Source organism: Tiliqua scincoides, chromosome 6 (assembly GCF_035046505.1).
Source record: "Tiliqua scincoides isolate rTilSci1 chromosome 6, rTilSci1.hap2, whole genome shotgun sequence".
Lineage (NCBI taxonomy): Eukaryota > Metazoa > Chordata > Lepidosauria > Squamata > Scincidae > Tiliqua > Tiliqua scincoides.
Window position 1 is genome coordinate 40,445,238 of NC_089826.1, and position 14,483 is coordinate 40,459,720.

The 14,483-nt window shown below is 42.9% G+C and overlaps 1 protein-coding gene across 1 annotated transcript in view; it reads right to left on the bottom strand.

The window, feature by feature from the left end:
• The window catches only part of FREM3 (FRAS1 related extracellular matrix 3), a 105,585-nt gene that overhangs the window by 5,874 nt on the left and 85,228 nt on the right, over nucleotides 1-14,483 (bottom strand). Inside the window, exons 15-23 of the mRNA XM_066632886.1 lie at nucleotides 14,147-14,278; nucleotides 13,478-13,809; nucleotides 11,359-11,551; nucleotides 9,881-9,985; nucleotides 8,530-8,657; nucleotides 7,181-7,315; nucleotides 5,507-5,633; nucleotides 1,246-1,433; nucleotides 1,002-1,148 (exon numbers count right to left, since the gene is read on the bottom strand). Coding sequence (XP_066488983.1) covers nucleotides 1,002-1,148; nucleotides 1,246-1,433; nucleotides 5,507-5,633; nucleotides 7,181-7,315; nucleotides 8,530-8,657; nucleotides 9,881-9,985; nucleotides 11,359-11,551; nucleotides 13,478-13,809; nucleotides 14,147-14,278 — 1,487 coding nt within the window. The remainder of the gene's footprint in view (nucleotides 1-1,001; nucleotides 1,149-1,245; nucleotides 1,434-5,506; nucleotides 5,634-7,180; nucleotides 7,316-8,529; nucleotides 8,658-9,880; nucleotides 9,986-11,358; nucleotides 11,552-13,477; nucleotides 13,810-14,146; nucleotides 14,279-14,483) is intronic.

The following is a 14,483-nucleotide window of genomic DNA, read 5'->3' on the forward strand; positions in this document are numbered from 1 at the left end:
TAAAGTCTCAGTCCTCAAGTTTCTAGTCCACAATGAGGATTTTTGGTAGCTTGCTGAACGGCTAGGCAGGATTCTGAACCTTTGTCCCCAACAGACAATGAACCAACATGGTAAAAAGATTTTCTACTTTATTAAATACATAAGGTTACAAAAAGGTTACAAAGGCAGCAAATGCTAGAGGCATAAAAACTTCTAGGAAATATCAGCATAAAACAACAAAGCTAACTTGCTAACTCTATTATTCTCTAACCCTCACCTGGGTCAGCTTCTTTTGTAGATCCTCAGGCCAGTTACCTATGGCCACATGGTCCTGGTGGGGCAGGATGTGCACCCACCACCTCTCTCACCCAGAGACAAGGAACAAAGACCCCTGCCTCCGGAAGTGGGGCTGGAAGCTCCCCCTCTCAGCTCTTCCCTCCCCCTTGGAGATCTACAGCTGCATTCCATCCTTGATGGGCGTCTTTCTGGCTCCTAGGTGCTACATAATCACCATCCATTGAGATGTAAATCCTAGCAGCCAGGAAATGCAAGCCACTTCTGTGTTACTGTTTTAGCTTGGTTCAGGCCTTGCAGTGCTACTAGGCCTGAACTGTACATATCCATGACACGGCCCTCAGCAGGCACCATAAGTGATGACTTTGGCCCTCTGTATGAAACGAGTTTGACATCCCTGATCTATACTATATATATTAATTCCACTGAAGTCAATGGGCGTTAAATTCAGTTGCACGCACCCAATAATCAATAATAAAAGCAAACCAAAAACCAAGGATAAGTGTACAAAGGCAGGCTTCAGAGGATATATTCTTCACCTTAAATTTAGCTTCTGAACTTTTAAGTTTCACAGAACTCAGTTTTTCTCTTGAGAGTTAGGCAAGTAGAAGAACATTTAAAAAGCTTGGCTTCCAAAAATAGCCGGTAGAATTTTGAAGAACCTTGGTAGCCTGTAAGAAAGTTTGCAAACATGCCAGTTCTGGAACATCACCACTCTCAAAATTTACCTGGAATAGTGGAGTCGACAATAGGCTGAATCCATCGGAACCAGGCTGCTTTACTAAAGGATAACCATCTATATGATCAACTGCTAGTTTAGCATGGAAGGCCATATTTCCAAATGCCTTTGCTTGGGTATCAGGCTGAGCTTTGTCCTAGAGAGCAACAATGAAGCATTGATACACTGTTAAGTTCAGGATTTCAAACAACTTATTGTGTTAGGGCTGAATGGTACGGTACCAGGGTACATACCAGAATCTTGAATCTATATAATAAGGAGGAGGAGTCGGCCAAGCAGCCATATTCCTTATTCTCTGGATTATACTTGGGGACATAGCCATCAGATCCAGTGCACAGAAACACTTTCTCAATATTGCAGATGAAAGAGTCACCTAAATTCTGAACAGGATCCACCATGACTCGACCATAGATTTCAGAGCCTGAAGAGGAAGGAAACAAAGTAAGAATTACTTAAGTGAAACCACCCGATTTCTGATATCAAAATGGGCATTTTTTAAAATACTGAAAATGTTGGAATACATTTTCCCTCTGCAACTGTAAACTGTACTGTGTGTATCCCACATCTCCTCTTTCTCAAACACAGAATTCAGCACCCTGATTGTTTTTTTAAAAAGAACCAAGTTTCTCTTATGGCTCAAAGATGAGTGTGCAATCACGCAGCATTACCTACTGAAATTTTAGAAGTCATATGGTTTTGTTTTCTTATCCTCCCTTGGTAAGGGAAATAAACTTGCAAAATGAAGTAAATACAATGTGTATGTGCTTACGGGCACAATCCAGAGGCACCCATGGGCTCTCACAAGTCCCTTGTGCTGGCCCAGGAGGGTTGCAAATGTGCCATAAAGCATGTTTGCGCCTCCTTGGGAGTAAGCCGCATCTGTGCATGAAGGTGCGCCGGCACATGGAGGCTGAATCCAGCATTCTGGGGTGGGCAGGAGGGAAATGTTCCTGGGCAGGGGGGGAAGGTGGGCAGTGGATGGCCCCGGGGGCAGGTGGGCAGGGAATGGGAGGCGGGACTGGGATCCAGCAGTTATGCCAGATCCCAACCCTCGTTCCTGGGGAGATCAGAGTGGCTTGAAGCTGCTCTGCTCTCCTCGGACTTGCACCACCTCAGGAGGTGGTGCAAGTCCAAGGAGACCCATAGCAGCCAGCGTGCTTTACCCGGAGGTAAGGGGAAAAGTTTCCCCTTTTGCTCTGGCTGAGCTGCTTTGGGCCCCTATCCTGCACTGGACATAGCGCAAGTATCTTGGCTTGCCCATTGCAGTGCAGGGTAGGATTGCGCCCCAATTTGCATAAGACATACTTATTATATAATTCAGCTTTACTTCATGCAAAACTTTTTTTAAGCACGTAACCCTGGCCATGAGAGTGTGAAGGTAGAATGAAAGAATCAGCCTTCCTGGTATGATACTGAGAAGCTTTAAAGTTATCCTTGTCTTTGGATTATCAAGAGAAATGTCTTCACCATCTTTGTAGTTCAACCTTCTACTTGCTTCTTAAGGGGATACTGATCTGACATGAAGGACATAACTGCATCAAGAGCTCTTTAATGCAATTCTCTCCTTCCTCACTAGGGGGCAACTCATCTTCAAGTACATAAGCCAAGGGGCTTTAGCTCGATAGATATTCCATTAATGATATTCAGTAGTGATTTAACAGATGGTTTTGTTTTCCCAGCAACAGCTTGAGTAAGATACTTGTTATGAATACTGTGAATTCTGCTTTGTAATGGAGGTTTCATTGATCATATACATTTTTTATTTGCGTATCAATTCCTAGATACATAAAAAGAACAATATAAATGGGGCCCAACCACAATCTACTTTTAATAATAATAATTATTTATTAAGGCAGGCATGCATAGTTACCCATGGCCATTTGGCAGCGGCCCTAATACACACAGTCTTCTGTAACTTGTATGCAGTCATAATGACAAAACACTTAATATTTTTATTTCCTCTTCATTTGGTTGAGAATCTAGGGGTCCTTTATCTTTGTTCCATAAGGGTGGATACATAGATATTAGCCCCATCTAAGATCTGCCTTCTTTTCAGGCAGATTCTCTTAACTGTCAAACCAGTTTGTCAAACAACTTGGATGCCCAGAAGCATGAAGGGGCATCTTTTGAGCTGCTCCACTATGGAGAGTGAGTGAAGCACTTTGGGACTATCCACAAGGAGTGAACTCCGAAATGGGCTGTAGTTTCAGGCAACAGCAAACCCATTAAGCTATGCCTGGCACTGTGGCAGGAACACTTGGTTCCTTCTAGCTTCATTTCCCTTCCTTCCCCAACTCTCCACTCATCTGTCCCTCGATAAAGCACAAACTCCAGTTCCTTACTCTCTGGTCCAGGTGGGTAATCTTCCTCATTTTCCCATGTGCTGATGTTTCCCTGTAAATGTCCCATTACCCCCTTTTCCCTCTCTCTCTCCTTCCAGAGGGGTGGGTGAGGTCACTGTTCAATGGTACCAGGTGAGTTGGTGGTAAGGGCAGGTGGTGGAGGAATGGGTGTGTTTCTGGCCAGGGAGGAGGATGGGAGGGAATTTGAATGGGTGTGGGAGGGGGCGAGATAAGTAGCACCTGCCTGGGGCTGTATCCTATTCCCCCCCTTTACTCTCCTTGATTTTGCACCAGCAAAACAGCTGGTGCAGACCCATAGGAAAAGCAAAGGCTTTCTCCAGAGTAAGGGAACAAAAGTTCCTTTACCATGAGGAGACTTCTGCAACTGCCGCATCATCTTAGGATGCAGCATGAACCTCCTTGGTGTATGCATCTGGATAAGATAGGGGCCTTTATCTGCCTAGCTACTACCACAATTTAGGACGACTTGTCTCTTTTTTTCATGGCTATTCCATTGAGATGTCACGAGTGACTAGTACACCTGGGATACGCAGTCAAATTCCCTGTGCACACATGAGTCTTACAGCAAGCCTGGTAACACTAACCGATGCTACACAGACCCTTATATGTTTCCTGATAGATACAAACCAAGTACTGCTTGCTTACCTGCAGTAGCAACATTAAACTGACTATAAGCCTGATCTCTCAGGCTGGCTGGCACACATTTCCCTGTACTGGCTGTGCAGAGGGGTCCCTGCATCAGATCCACGGACTGTGTTCTGTAGCAAAAACAATGCCATCGCTTGGAAATGATTATAGACCAGTCCCTGCACTCCTAACAATAGTCTTGGGGAGCCCCAGGGCTCTGAGGAACAAACACTGAAAAAGCAAGTCTCTACCCCTCCTACAAACTGCAGGTGCTAAACTTGTTTGTGTGTCTATTATAGCCCTGTTCATTCCATACCTTGTCCTAGTAGTGAAACCGAACTCTTGTTTTTACATTAAGTGAATCTGAACATGAACCTAAAACCTTTTGATTGTCTTAAGCTAGAACTGTATGTGGTTCAGTGATCAGGTACTCCATTTGCAACTGTATGATTAATATCTGATTTTCCCTATTTTTATCCTATTGCATGACTTCTGTTTGAAAAACATAAAATACATTAAAAATAGATTTTAAAAATAATGTTTCCCTAGGTTGAATACTTATCATTTATTTGTTTTATAATTACATTTCAAGCAATAGGGTTTGGGATTATTCTGCAATAAATCTATCTAAATGGGTTCAAAACATTCAAACTACTTTTTAAAGTTAATATTTAAACCAGAACTGAACCAGAGAGTTAAAAAATACAAATGAACCTGAACCAGAACTGAACCTACATTTTTAACGATTTGACTCCCTGCCTGGGAAAGGAGCCAGAGTCAAAGTGGAGTCTTGTTCAGCATAGGAGCTCCTCCCTTGTGTTAGGAGCCACTCCACATGAAGCCCTGAAATGACCTTTTGAGTCCTGTTCCTAGAAGGGATGCTCTACTGCAGAAGCAAGCGTCACCACCTCAAACTATTCTGTGCAGGGCATGATGGGCATGCATCAAAGATAAGATGGGATCACCTGATCCTTCACTGTCATCAACCAATTATGCCCATAATTCAGGAGTGGGAGTGATTTTTCCAAAACTATTTTTACAAACTATTGTTATTATTATTAACAGTATTTATAAACCGCTTTTCAACAAAAGTTCACAAAGCGGTGAACTTTGAGAGTTTCAGTAACTGTCCCATCAAATAATTCAACACATCATACAGAAAACTTTTGATTCCAACATCTAACAAAATAATCTCTTGGATGAGAAAAATCAAATAACTGATGGCTCCCTGTCCCCAAAGGGCTCACAATCTAAAAGATGCAAAACACCAGCAGACAGCCACTAGAAAAAAGATGGCTGGGGTGAGGAGGGCCAGTTACTCTCCCCCTGCCAAATAAAAGAGTACCCACTTGAAAAAGTGCCTCTTACCCAATTAGCAAGGGTATTAAAAACTGAAAGCGAAAATTGCAGATTTGAAAAATTAGCCCAGACCTAGATTTTCATCATCTGCAATTAGACAATTGCTACTTAGTCATCACTGAGCTACTGTAAAAAGTATTTTCACCTTCTGTGAATGCAACATCGGTTCCTTCTCCGAATCCCATGGAGCCATCAGAGAGCCAGAGGTTCTTCTTGGACAACAGGAACATCTGGGTGTTGAGACTAAATTCAGCTGCGACTGGATCACTGACCTGTATCAAAGAAAAAAAGTAAGGGGGGGGAAGAACAATCATTTTAGCTCCCGTTTAAAAAATCCATCCTTGGCTTTCAAAATGAAAGCTCTTTTAAATTATTATTATTTCTGGGTCCTAACCCAAGTTCACATGGAGCACAGCCCCACTGTCAGAAGCTCCTCTTACTGTGGAAGGAGTACCAAAGGATCCCTTCTGCTTACAAGACGATTCCTTGCATGAATACAATGCTCCTTCTGCAAGCAGAAGGTGTTTCTAATGCAGCTGTGCTCCATGCAAAACCAGTATTTAAGCCATTATTACTATTGTTAAGAAGACTTACATACTGTTTTTAAAGAAACAAAGTTCCTAAAGCAGTTTATTTAGCAGAATAAATGAAAAAAGGTTCCCTGATAGAAAGGGGATTTCAAGGAAGGGCTTCAAGGGAATTTTCACAATACACAATTTTGACTTTACATTCTGACTCTGGAATGTAAGCCTTGTATAAGATGCAGCCTGACAGTACAAATAAATGTTTCAAGAGCTGCAAGTTTCAGTAACTGTCCCATCAAATAATTCAACACATCGTACAGTGAACTTTTGATTCCAACATCTAACAAAATAATCTCTTGGATGAGGACAGAATCTGGAAGTAGGATGAGCCCATCAAACCATTCACAGGAAGCAACACGTTTGAATCTTGAAAAGTTGCATTGATATGGAGGGCAAATTTATACAATCAGCCATCTGGAAAAGTCATCTGATTTTTCTCCTTCATTAGGTTCAGTATTATTCTGTTATTACTAAGCAGATCCCTCTCAGCTAAGTCCGCTTAAGGGGTCAACACTTGGAAGGTGCAAAGGCACCAAGCCAATTCCTGCAGCTGGTGAAAATAGTAAACCAGGGACCAGAAAGATCAGCACAGATGGTACAGTCCAAATCAATGCCTGTAATGCAACCCTCTTGTAGTTATCTTTACCTGTTCCTTAAAGTGCTACTCTTCCCATATCATTGGTGGAACTGGGTATTATGCTCAACATGGAGCGGATGCCAAAAATGACAGCCTTGCTTTCTCTCCCTCCCTCGCCCCCCATTTACATATGTATTTCTTCCACCCTTCCATGCAAAAATATACCGCAAAAGAGGGGGCAACATGAAGTCACAACATAAATCTGCCTAAATGTCATAAAGAGAGGAGGGAGAATACATCCTAGGGCATGGGTTTTCTGCAGCAACCTTGACTCAGGTGCAACATCTAGTTTCATTCCAAGTTCAGCACTACAACTTGACACAACCTTAAAATAATCAATCTAGAAGTTTAAATTACCCTATAAAGTTTTTTGTTGTTTTTTTTTTAAGTTGACTGGATTTCTAAATATTTGTGGTCAGCTGATTCAAAACTGGAACAATGTCACATGTGAAATTACTTTGAATTCTGGTGCTTATGTCTGGCACAAGTACACAATTAAGTTCAATTCTACTCCCAGGGAAGCATATATGATGTGCCAAATAAATATACTCAAAGTACATTTACAAAGTGAGAGCATTAAAATGCTGAGATGTTTTACCTGCTGGAACCTGATATCTAGATCAAAGGTGATTGGCTCCCGTGGGCTACAGATGACAGGCTGAGTATATTCTTGGCTGGGTGCGGCAGTACAGGGGATAAGTTTCACCGTGTAGGTACCAGAATAGTCACGTACCTAGACACAAAATCAGAATGTGAATTGTTTTTGGGAGGAGTGCTTTGTTAAACAAACAGCAGCAACAACAAGAAAAGGGGCACACAGAGTCTTAAGAATAAAAATGCTTCTCTTTACACTTTTAATTTGTGTCTATCTGACTCTTCTCCTTCTTAACCAGAAGCATGGGCTTGTCAGAGTGTCAAATGAAAGTTTGATTCTAGTTTAATATCCAATTTTGAATGCATTTAGGAAACACTAGTTTAAGAAACCAGGACACTGTCAGTTTAGTTAGGTGTGCCAGGACAAAGAAATGGTTGTCCATTTCATGTACAGAACTCTAAAGATAAACTGAATTAATTCATCTAGTAAAAATTAAATGATTAATCCTCATTTTTCTATGTCTGTCTGTCTCCCCCAAAGGGTACTCAAGGCAGCGAACAATCAATGGATAAAAATAACAAAAAACACTAAAATACAAATATAAGGAAACATACAAATATAAGGATATAAATCCTTTTTCTTAAATTATTCATCGATACATTTTAAATAGGCTGACTAGTGAAATCACCTTGTGGTGGATTTACTCATCAAACAGAGATCTGTGACCTAATAAGAAATTCATTGTCTGGATTTCAAGGCCACATTCACCAAGTCTAGATAGTAACCCAACGTTACGCCCTAAACTCTGTAGAGTGTTAGCTTAGCTGTATCTTAATTGTATCTGGTGTTAGCTTAGTTGTATCTTTCTTTATTTCCTTGATAATGCTCTACAGAGTTTAGGGCGTAACGTCGGGTTACTCTTTAGACTTGGTGAACCCGGAAACCCAGAAAATGAATTTCTCATGAGGTGATAACACAGGCCACAGAAGACTTACAGCCCAATCCTATCCACACTTTCCTGGGAGTAAGCCCCATTGACTCTAATAGGACTTACTTCTGAGTAGACATGCATAGGATTGGATTGTTAGTTCCTACGGTGATGTGTGAATTGGGGATAACTTTCACAGGGTCAGCATATTTCAACAATACTGTGCTGGAATAGGGATGAGTGTTCAAAGACATGATCAGCAACAAAGTCACTGGGTGGTCCTGACAAACACTTTCAAACTGCTGTGTTGTTCCAAGGCAACGTACAATTTTTCAGTTCAAGCTTGCCACAGAGTCATGAGAACAACCATCAAAAACCATTTGAAGCATGGAAAACTAGTACAGAATTGCATCTAGACACTCACAGCAAAATCTGAGACAAATTTCCATTGCTGCATAGGCTGGTGGAAAGTTGGTTCACTTTGGGAAAGACTCAGGGTGAATGTTAGGCCAGGGTGATCAGCAGACATCACCATTGATGATAGAGAAGTACCTGACAAAGCACAGAGAACATTTCATGATGGAAGGAACAGGTGCTACCTGCACACAGTGCAACCAGTGGTCAGCCCTTTTAGTCTGGCCTTTGTCCCAAGCCAAAACGGTGGCCAGCTACCAAGGGCCTCCCTCTCATATGCTTTCCTTTCCTGCTCTTGAGCAGTAAAGGGAGTCAAAAGAGAGTGATCCACTGGCCATTGCTCAGTCAAGGTGTTCTTTAGAGCAGTGGTTCTCAAACCTTTTAGCACTGGGACCCACTTTTAGAATGATAACCTACTGGGACCCACCGGAAGTGATATCATTAACCTGGAAGTGATGTCATGGCCTGTAGTGGCATCAAACAGGAAAATTTTTAACACTGCTCATACAACAAAATCAAATCGATCGAATTAAAAGTTTACAATAAGTATCAGTTTGAAAATTTATTTAAAATAAAGAACCCTCCTAAGACTCCCAAGCAGTTGCTGATATGTTAAAAAAAATTCCCCGAACATTCCAAAGGCTGCAACCCTATCCACTTTTACCCCAGAGTAAGTCCCACTGACTAAGAGTGTTAAAAGCATATATATAGTAGCCTTTTAAAAGTACATCTGTAATATTTCCTCAAGTGCAGTCATATACCATGGTAGCATCAAGACTAATATATTAAAAATAAAATACCCATTGAAATGAATGGTGATCCACCTGAATTGGCTTGCGATCCACCAAGTAAGTCCTGGCCCCTGCTCTAGAGCATTATGACTGAGAAGTGGCCAAGCATTACGCCCCCCCCCCACCTCCTGTTCCAAATTCAGAGCAAGAAGGGGCGGCAACAGGCACTGTGGCTGCTGGCATTCTAGAATGCCCAAGCCAAGCATGCCTCCCGCTCCAGAGCAGTGCAGGGCCTGTTTGTTTGGCCCTGCAAGGTGAAGGAGCAACTTGACAATGCAGCAGTGAAACAATTTCCTGTCTCCTCCCCAAACTTTGGGCAGGGGAAGGTTTGGGGTTTGCCAAAACATATTGGGATATTCTCCATTCGCTTCTCCAGCTTCACATTTGGAAGGCAGGCTGGGTCTCATCCTGCTTGCCAGATGATGGCGCCATAGGGAAGTTGTGGAAGCTTGAGTGAAGCTTCTGATTACTTCTGAACAATAATTATTTTTCATCTGATTAGACGAACAAAAATTTTGCAGCAGAGAAAAGTCTATACTCCTAAAAAGTGAAAAAAAAAAAAGGTCTTACCGGGGTGGGACATTACAAACTGCCCCCTGAATCGAATCTCAGTCCTAAAATAAACCACAAGCCGTCCCTCATCATTGATCTGCATGCTGGTTAAGTATAGGGAACCTAGATGCAAAAAACCATTGTCATTATTATGCAGAAAATGTTGAAAAGTTTTACTATTGGTAGCATATTAAAATACAAACTTCTACATCCCAGCTTCTATATGGCATTTAAACTGCTCAGTCCTACATCAGCTTGAAGCTTGCACAAGTGAGCCTGTTCTCAGACATTATAACATTCATAGATGGGTTTTCTGATTCAAAGCACAGTCATGTGTTGCTTAACAACAGGGATGCAGACTGGAAGCCCCACTCTCAAGAGAAGCGTGACGTTATGCAAAGCCTCCAAAAGGCAAGGGAAGCCGGAGGCTTTTCTGACGCACAGGAACACATGCTGCCTCTGCGAGACTCAGAAAGTCTCTGGAGGCGAGGGGAGCACAGCTTCCGTCAGCATCGGACACTTGGGGGGGGTGAATAGGGAGCAGTGGCGGCCATCACATATGCAGGCTGTCACTGGCTGGAATGTTGCTAAGTGACATTCATCTATATATTGCAGCTGCCCTCAATTTTATTTTCTAAATGGAGCCAACTACTGACTCTACCTTTGTGGGTGTGTGTACAATTTTTTCTTTAGTCACATGGTCTGCATAATGGTTGAAGAATATATAGCGGGGCCCAGTGGTAGGACACAAGCCTCATAGTCCCTGGCATCCCAGTTAGGGTTGGGAAAGACCTGGGCTTAAACCCTGGAATTCTATAGCTATCAGAGTAGAAATCATGAACTAGATGGCCCAATGATCTGATAAGACAACTTCCTATGTTTCTATATAATGAAAGATAAGCCCAGCTAAGGGCACAATCCTAACCAGGTCTACTCCGAAGTATGTCCTATTTTGTTCAATAGGGCTTACTCTCAGGAAAGTGTGGTTAGGAGTCCAGTCTAAGTCAGACCAAAGATCCACCTGCCTAGTCCACTATCGTGCCTGCCACAGTGGTTAACCAGATGCCTTTGTAAAGAAGGGCATAAAGGCAGTAGCAGTGGCATAGCTATGGGGGCAGTGGCGCGCTAAGTACTGCAGGGCCACAATGCACAGTGTAAGTGGCCCCTCCCATTCTGGGCAGTGATGGCAATGCCCAGGAGACCAGCGAATACCTGTACATTGCTGCTGCCCCCTGGAATGACTCAGGTGGTGAGTGGGAGGAGTCGCTTACATGGCGCACTGTGGCACGTGCAACATGCCCTCCCTGTAGCTATGTCCTCCTGTCTGTTGTCCCTCAGTAATGTATTCAGTGGCCTGCTGTGCCCGAGCACAGAGACATCAGGGCTACTGAGGAACAAATCTTCTGCATTCCATAAACTGACTATGTATTTACTTTTTGCAAATTGAAGAACTTAGCAAGTTATAGGGCAATTAAAACAAAATAGGAAGAGCTCACCTTGAAGTTCTGCTTCTGGGGGGCTGCCTATGCCGTCTTTCCACAGGATGGCAGTATCATACACAAAGGTGAGCCTCAGTTCAGACTGCAGGTCAAAGTGCTGCCAGCCCCCAACAGCAGCAGGTGAATGGAAGACATAGGAGACAAAGAGGGGCACTCGCAGAGTCACATAGGACTGTACCAGATTCAAGACCTGCAAAAGACAGTGGCTTCTGGTGACTCCATGTTTAAAGTGGGTCTGGAGGAGTTAATCTCACCACCATTCTGAGAATGGTATTAAAGCTCATCCTCATTCCTTTGAGTTACTTTCAATTTGACTGATGTTCTGAGATTGGGGTTTTGTGTTTTGTTATTTTTTTTGGTACAAGTTGGCTCCTGAACAAACTTTACTAGCTGTCATGAGAAATCCGCTTTGATGCTTCATAGGCATAAACCTGGCCAAGAACAAAAAACACCCTAGAATTGACTTGACAGGCATCCCAAAGTGTGTGGTAATCTGGGTTTACACCAAAGTCTCTATTAGAGGATTAAGTTGATACTAACAATCTCACATTCATTGGTGACCTCCAGTGCATTTCAGTCCAACTTTCTGGAAGTGAATGAGTAATGACTAAGCTCTTGTTCCACAAATGTGCCTTTCCAAACATAACAATGCAGATGGTTTCTGGGAGTTAAAGATGTTGCACAAACCTTTTCCCTTCAATTGCTTTCACAACCTATTACAACTTACACTGGAGTTCAGATATAGACCAGATACTAAACAACTCTGTGTAGAATCCAAACAATAACTAGCTCCTAATATAGACCGTTTACACAGGTCTGCAAACAAATGAAGTTAACAAAACAATTGTTCCTCCTCTGGGGACTTAAAAAACAATTTCCAAATTGCCTGTGAGCATTCAGGACCCTGTAAAGTTCCAGGACCTACACTGTGTTGGGGGCTCTTGAGCGAGGGTGGCAGTCCTTAAAAAAGGGGGGGGGATATAGGAGAAGAGAAATGGAGCAATTACCCCTGCTAATTGGGTAAGAGGCACTTTTTCAAGTGGGTGTCCTCTTTTTAGCAGGGGGAGAGTAACTGGCCCTCCTCACCCCAGCAGTGGCTGTTCTAGTGGCTGTCTGCTGGTGTTCTTTTGCATCTTTTTAGATTGTGAGCCCTTTTGGGACAGGGAGCCGTTAGTTGTTTGTTTGATTTTCTCTGTAAACCGCTTTGTGAACTTTTCGTTGAAAAGCGGTATATAAATACTGTTGTTAATAATAATAATAATAATAATAATAATAATAATAATAATAATAATAATAATAATAATAGAAGGGATTGCTCAAGCTCCTAAAAACTTATAGTAAAAATTCAGGAGTGGGAATGGGGGTTAGAAAAAACTGGAGAGAGGGTAAAAGAAAATGCTTACCGCCAGCGTGCACTGTCCTAATGGCAGGTGAGCACCCATGCTCACCTGGCCAGCTCTGAGCTAGCACCAGGTGGGCGCCCAGCCTCCCCCACCCGGTGGTCACATGGACCACTGAGCAGTGGAGAGGAAAGCTGGGGTGGGGGGGAGGAGGTATTCTGGGGAGAGGGGAGGCAGGCGGGGGAAGGTGTGACAGGGAGGCGGGGAGAGGCCGGGGGTAGGCGTGCCGGGGGAGGGGAGGGAGGGAGGCAGGACCGGTGAAGTGGTGCACCACTGGATCCAGAGCCTTTGAGTCAGGCTCAGTTTTTATTTTATTGGGTAGAAATAAATACATTTATATTGTAAATAACACAAAATAATATTATGCGATGCTAATGCCTACTCATTCACCAATCTTTCCCAAAGATACTTTACTTTTTTCTCTTTTGTTTTGTTTCCTAACTTGTGCAATTCTCTATGAAAAGAAACACTGATGGTACAGAAAATGTATGACGAGCAAGCCAGTGGAAGGCAAAAGAGCAGAAAGAAACAAACTTCCCCTTCAACCTTCCCAAATCCTACTGTCAAGTAATTAATGTAGCTACACACCCTCAGGCTGCCACTCATCAATTGTCTATTGGCATCCAAACTGCACTGCACTGCGTGCAGCCTTGCAGAGGATAACATGCATAGTGCTTCCCATTTGATTATATTTGATTTTCATCCATGGAACATACCTGACCATCGGTGCCAATGGAGCCACTGCAGTCAGTCAGAAGTTCCGACATGTTATAGTAGCTGTTAAACTCCCACAAGCAGGCTTCAAGGTTGAGGTTACGGTAGAAGCGCAAGGACTTGGCAGATCGTACAGTGCTGCTATACTGGTATGGTGAGGTTTCTCCAATCACTTCTGGGTTCTTAGTGTTATCTGTGATGAATCCATATTTGGTCTGGATCTCATTATAATCCAAGAGGTTGGAGCACTTGTGGTTGCCTACACGAGTGCCATCAGGACTGAGAGTGAGTTCAAAGTTGGATAAAGGTCTAGTTGAGATCACTGGCAACATTCCTGAAATCAGAAGTACACAATCAGTGTTGTGTAATAATACTAGCAGCTCGCACTCATATAATGCTTTTTGAGTGATATTGGTATTGTCAGCAGTGCCAGCAGTCCTCCAACAATTCATACTGTGAGAGCAGGGCTGAGAGAAAAGATGAGGGGCTGTAGCTCAGTGGTACAGCACTTACTTTGCATACACAGAGGGTCAGAGGGTCCAACCTCTGGTGTCTTTAGGTATGGCTGAGAAAGGCTGTGGACTGAAATTCTAGGGAGCCACTACCAGGCAGTGGATCAGGATCAATGCAGCACTGCCCTATCCAATTTAAGTCACACACTCAGTACCTACCATCCATATGGGGCATTGTAATTGTTAATTTGATCAAGTTGGGATAGTCGGGATCATCAGGACCCGTGTAACGGATTTTGGCTGAGAAAGGCTCTGCTCCTACTGCTCCTGGAATGCGTGGTTGGCACAGACCTATGTGGAAAAGAATAAATGTGAGGGATGGATGAAAAAAACATGCAACTAATTCCAGCCATTGAAGACCTGATGGCTGTCCATTGAACATACCAGAAAAGATGACAAAATATGGTGTTTTTCCAGGTGAAAGTTTCTGCTAATGAAAATAGATTCAAGATAGTTGAGCCCTTGGAAGAACACAGGTGATCTTCTGATTTACACT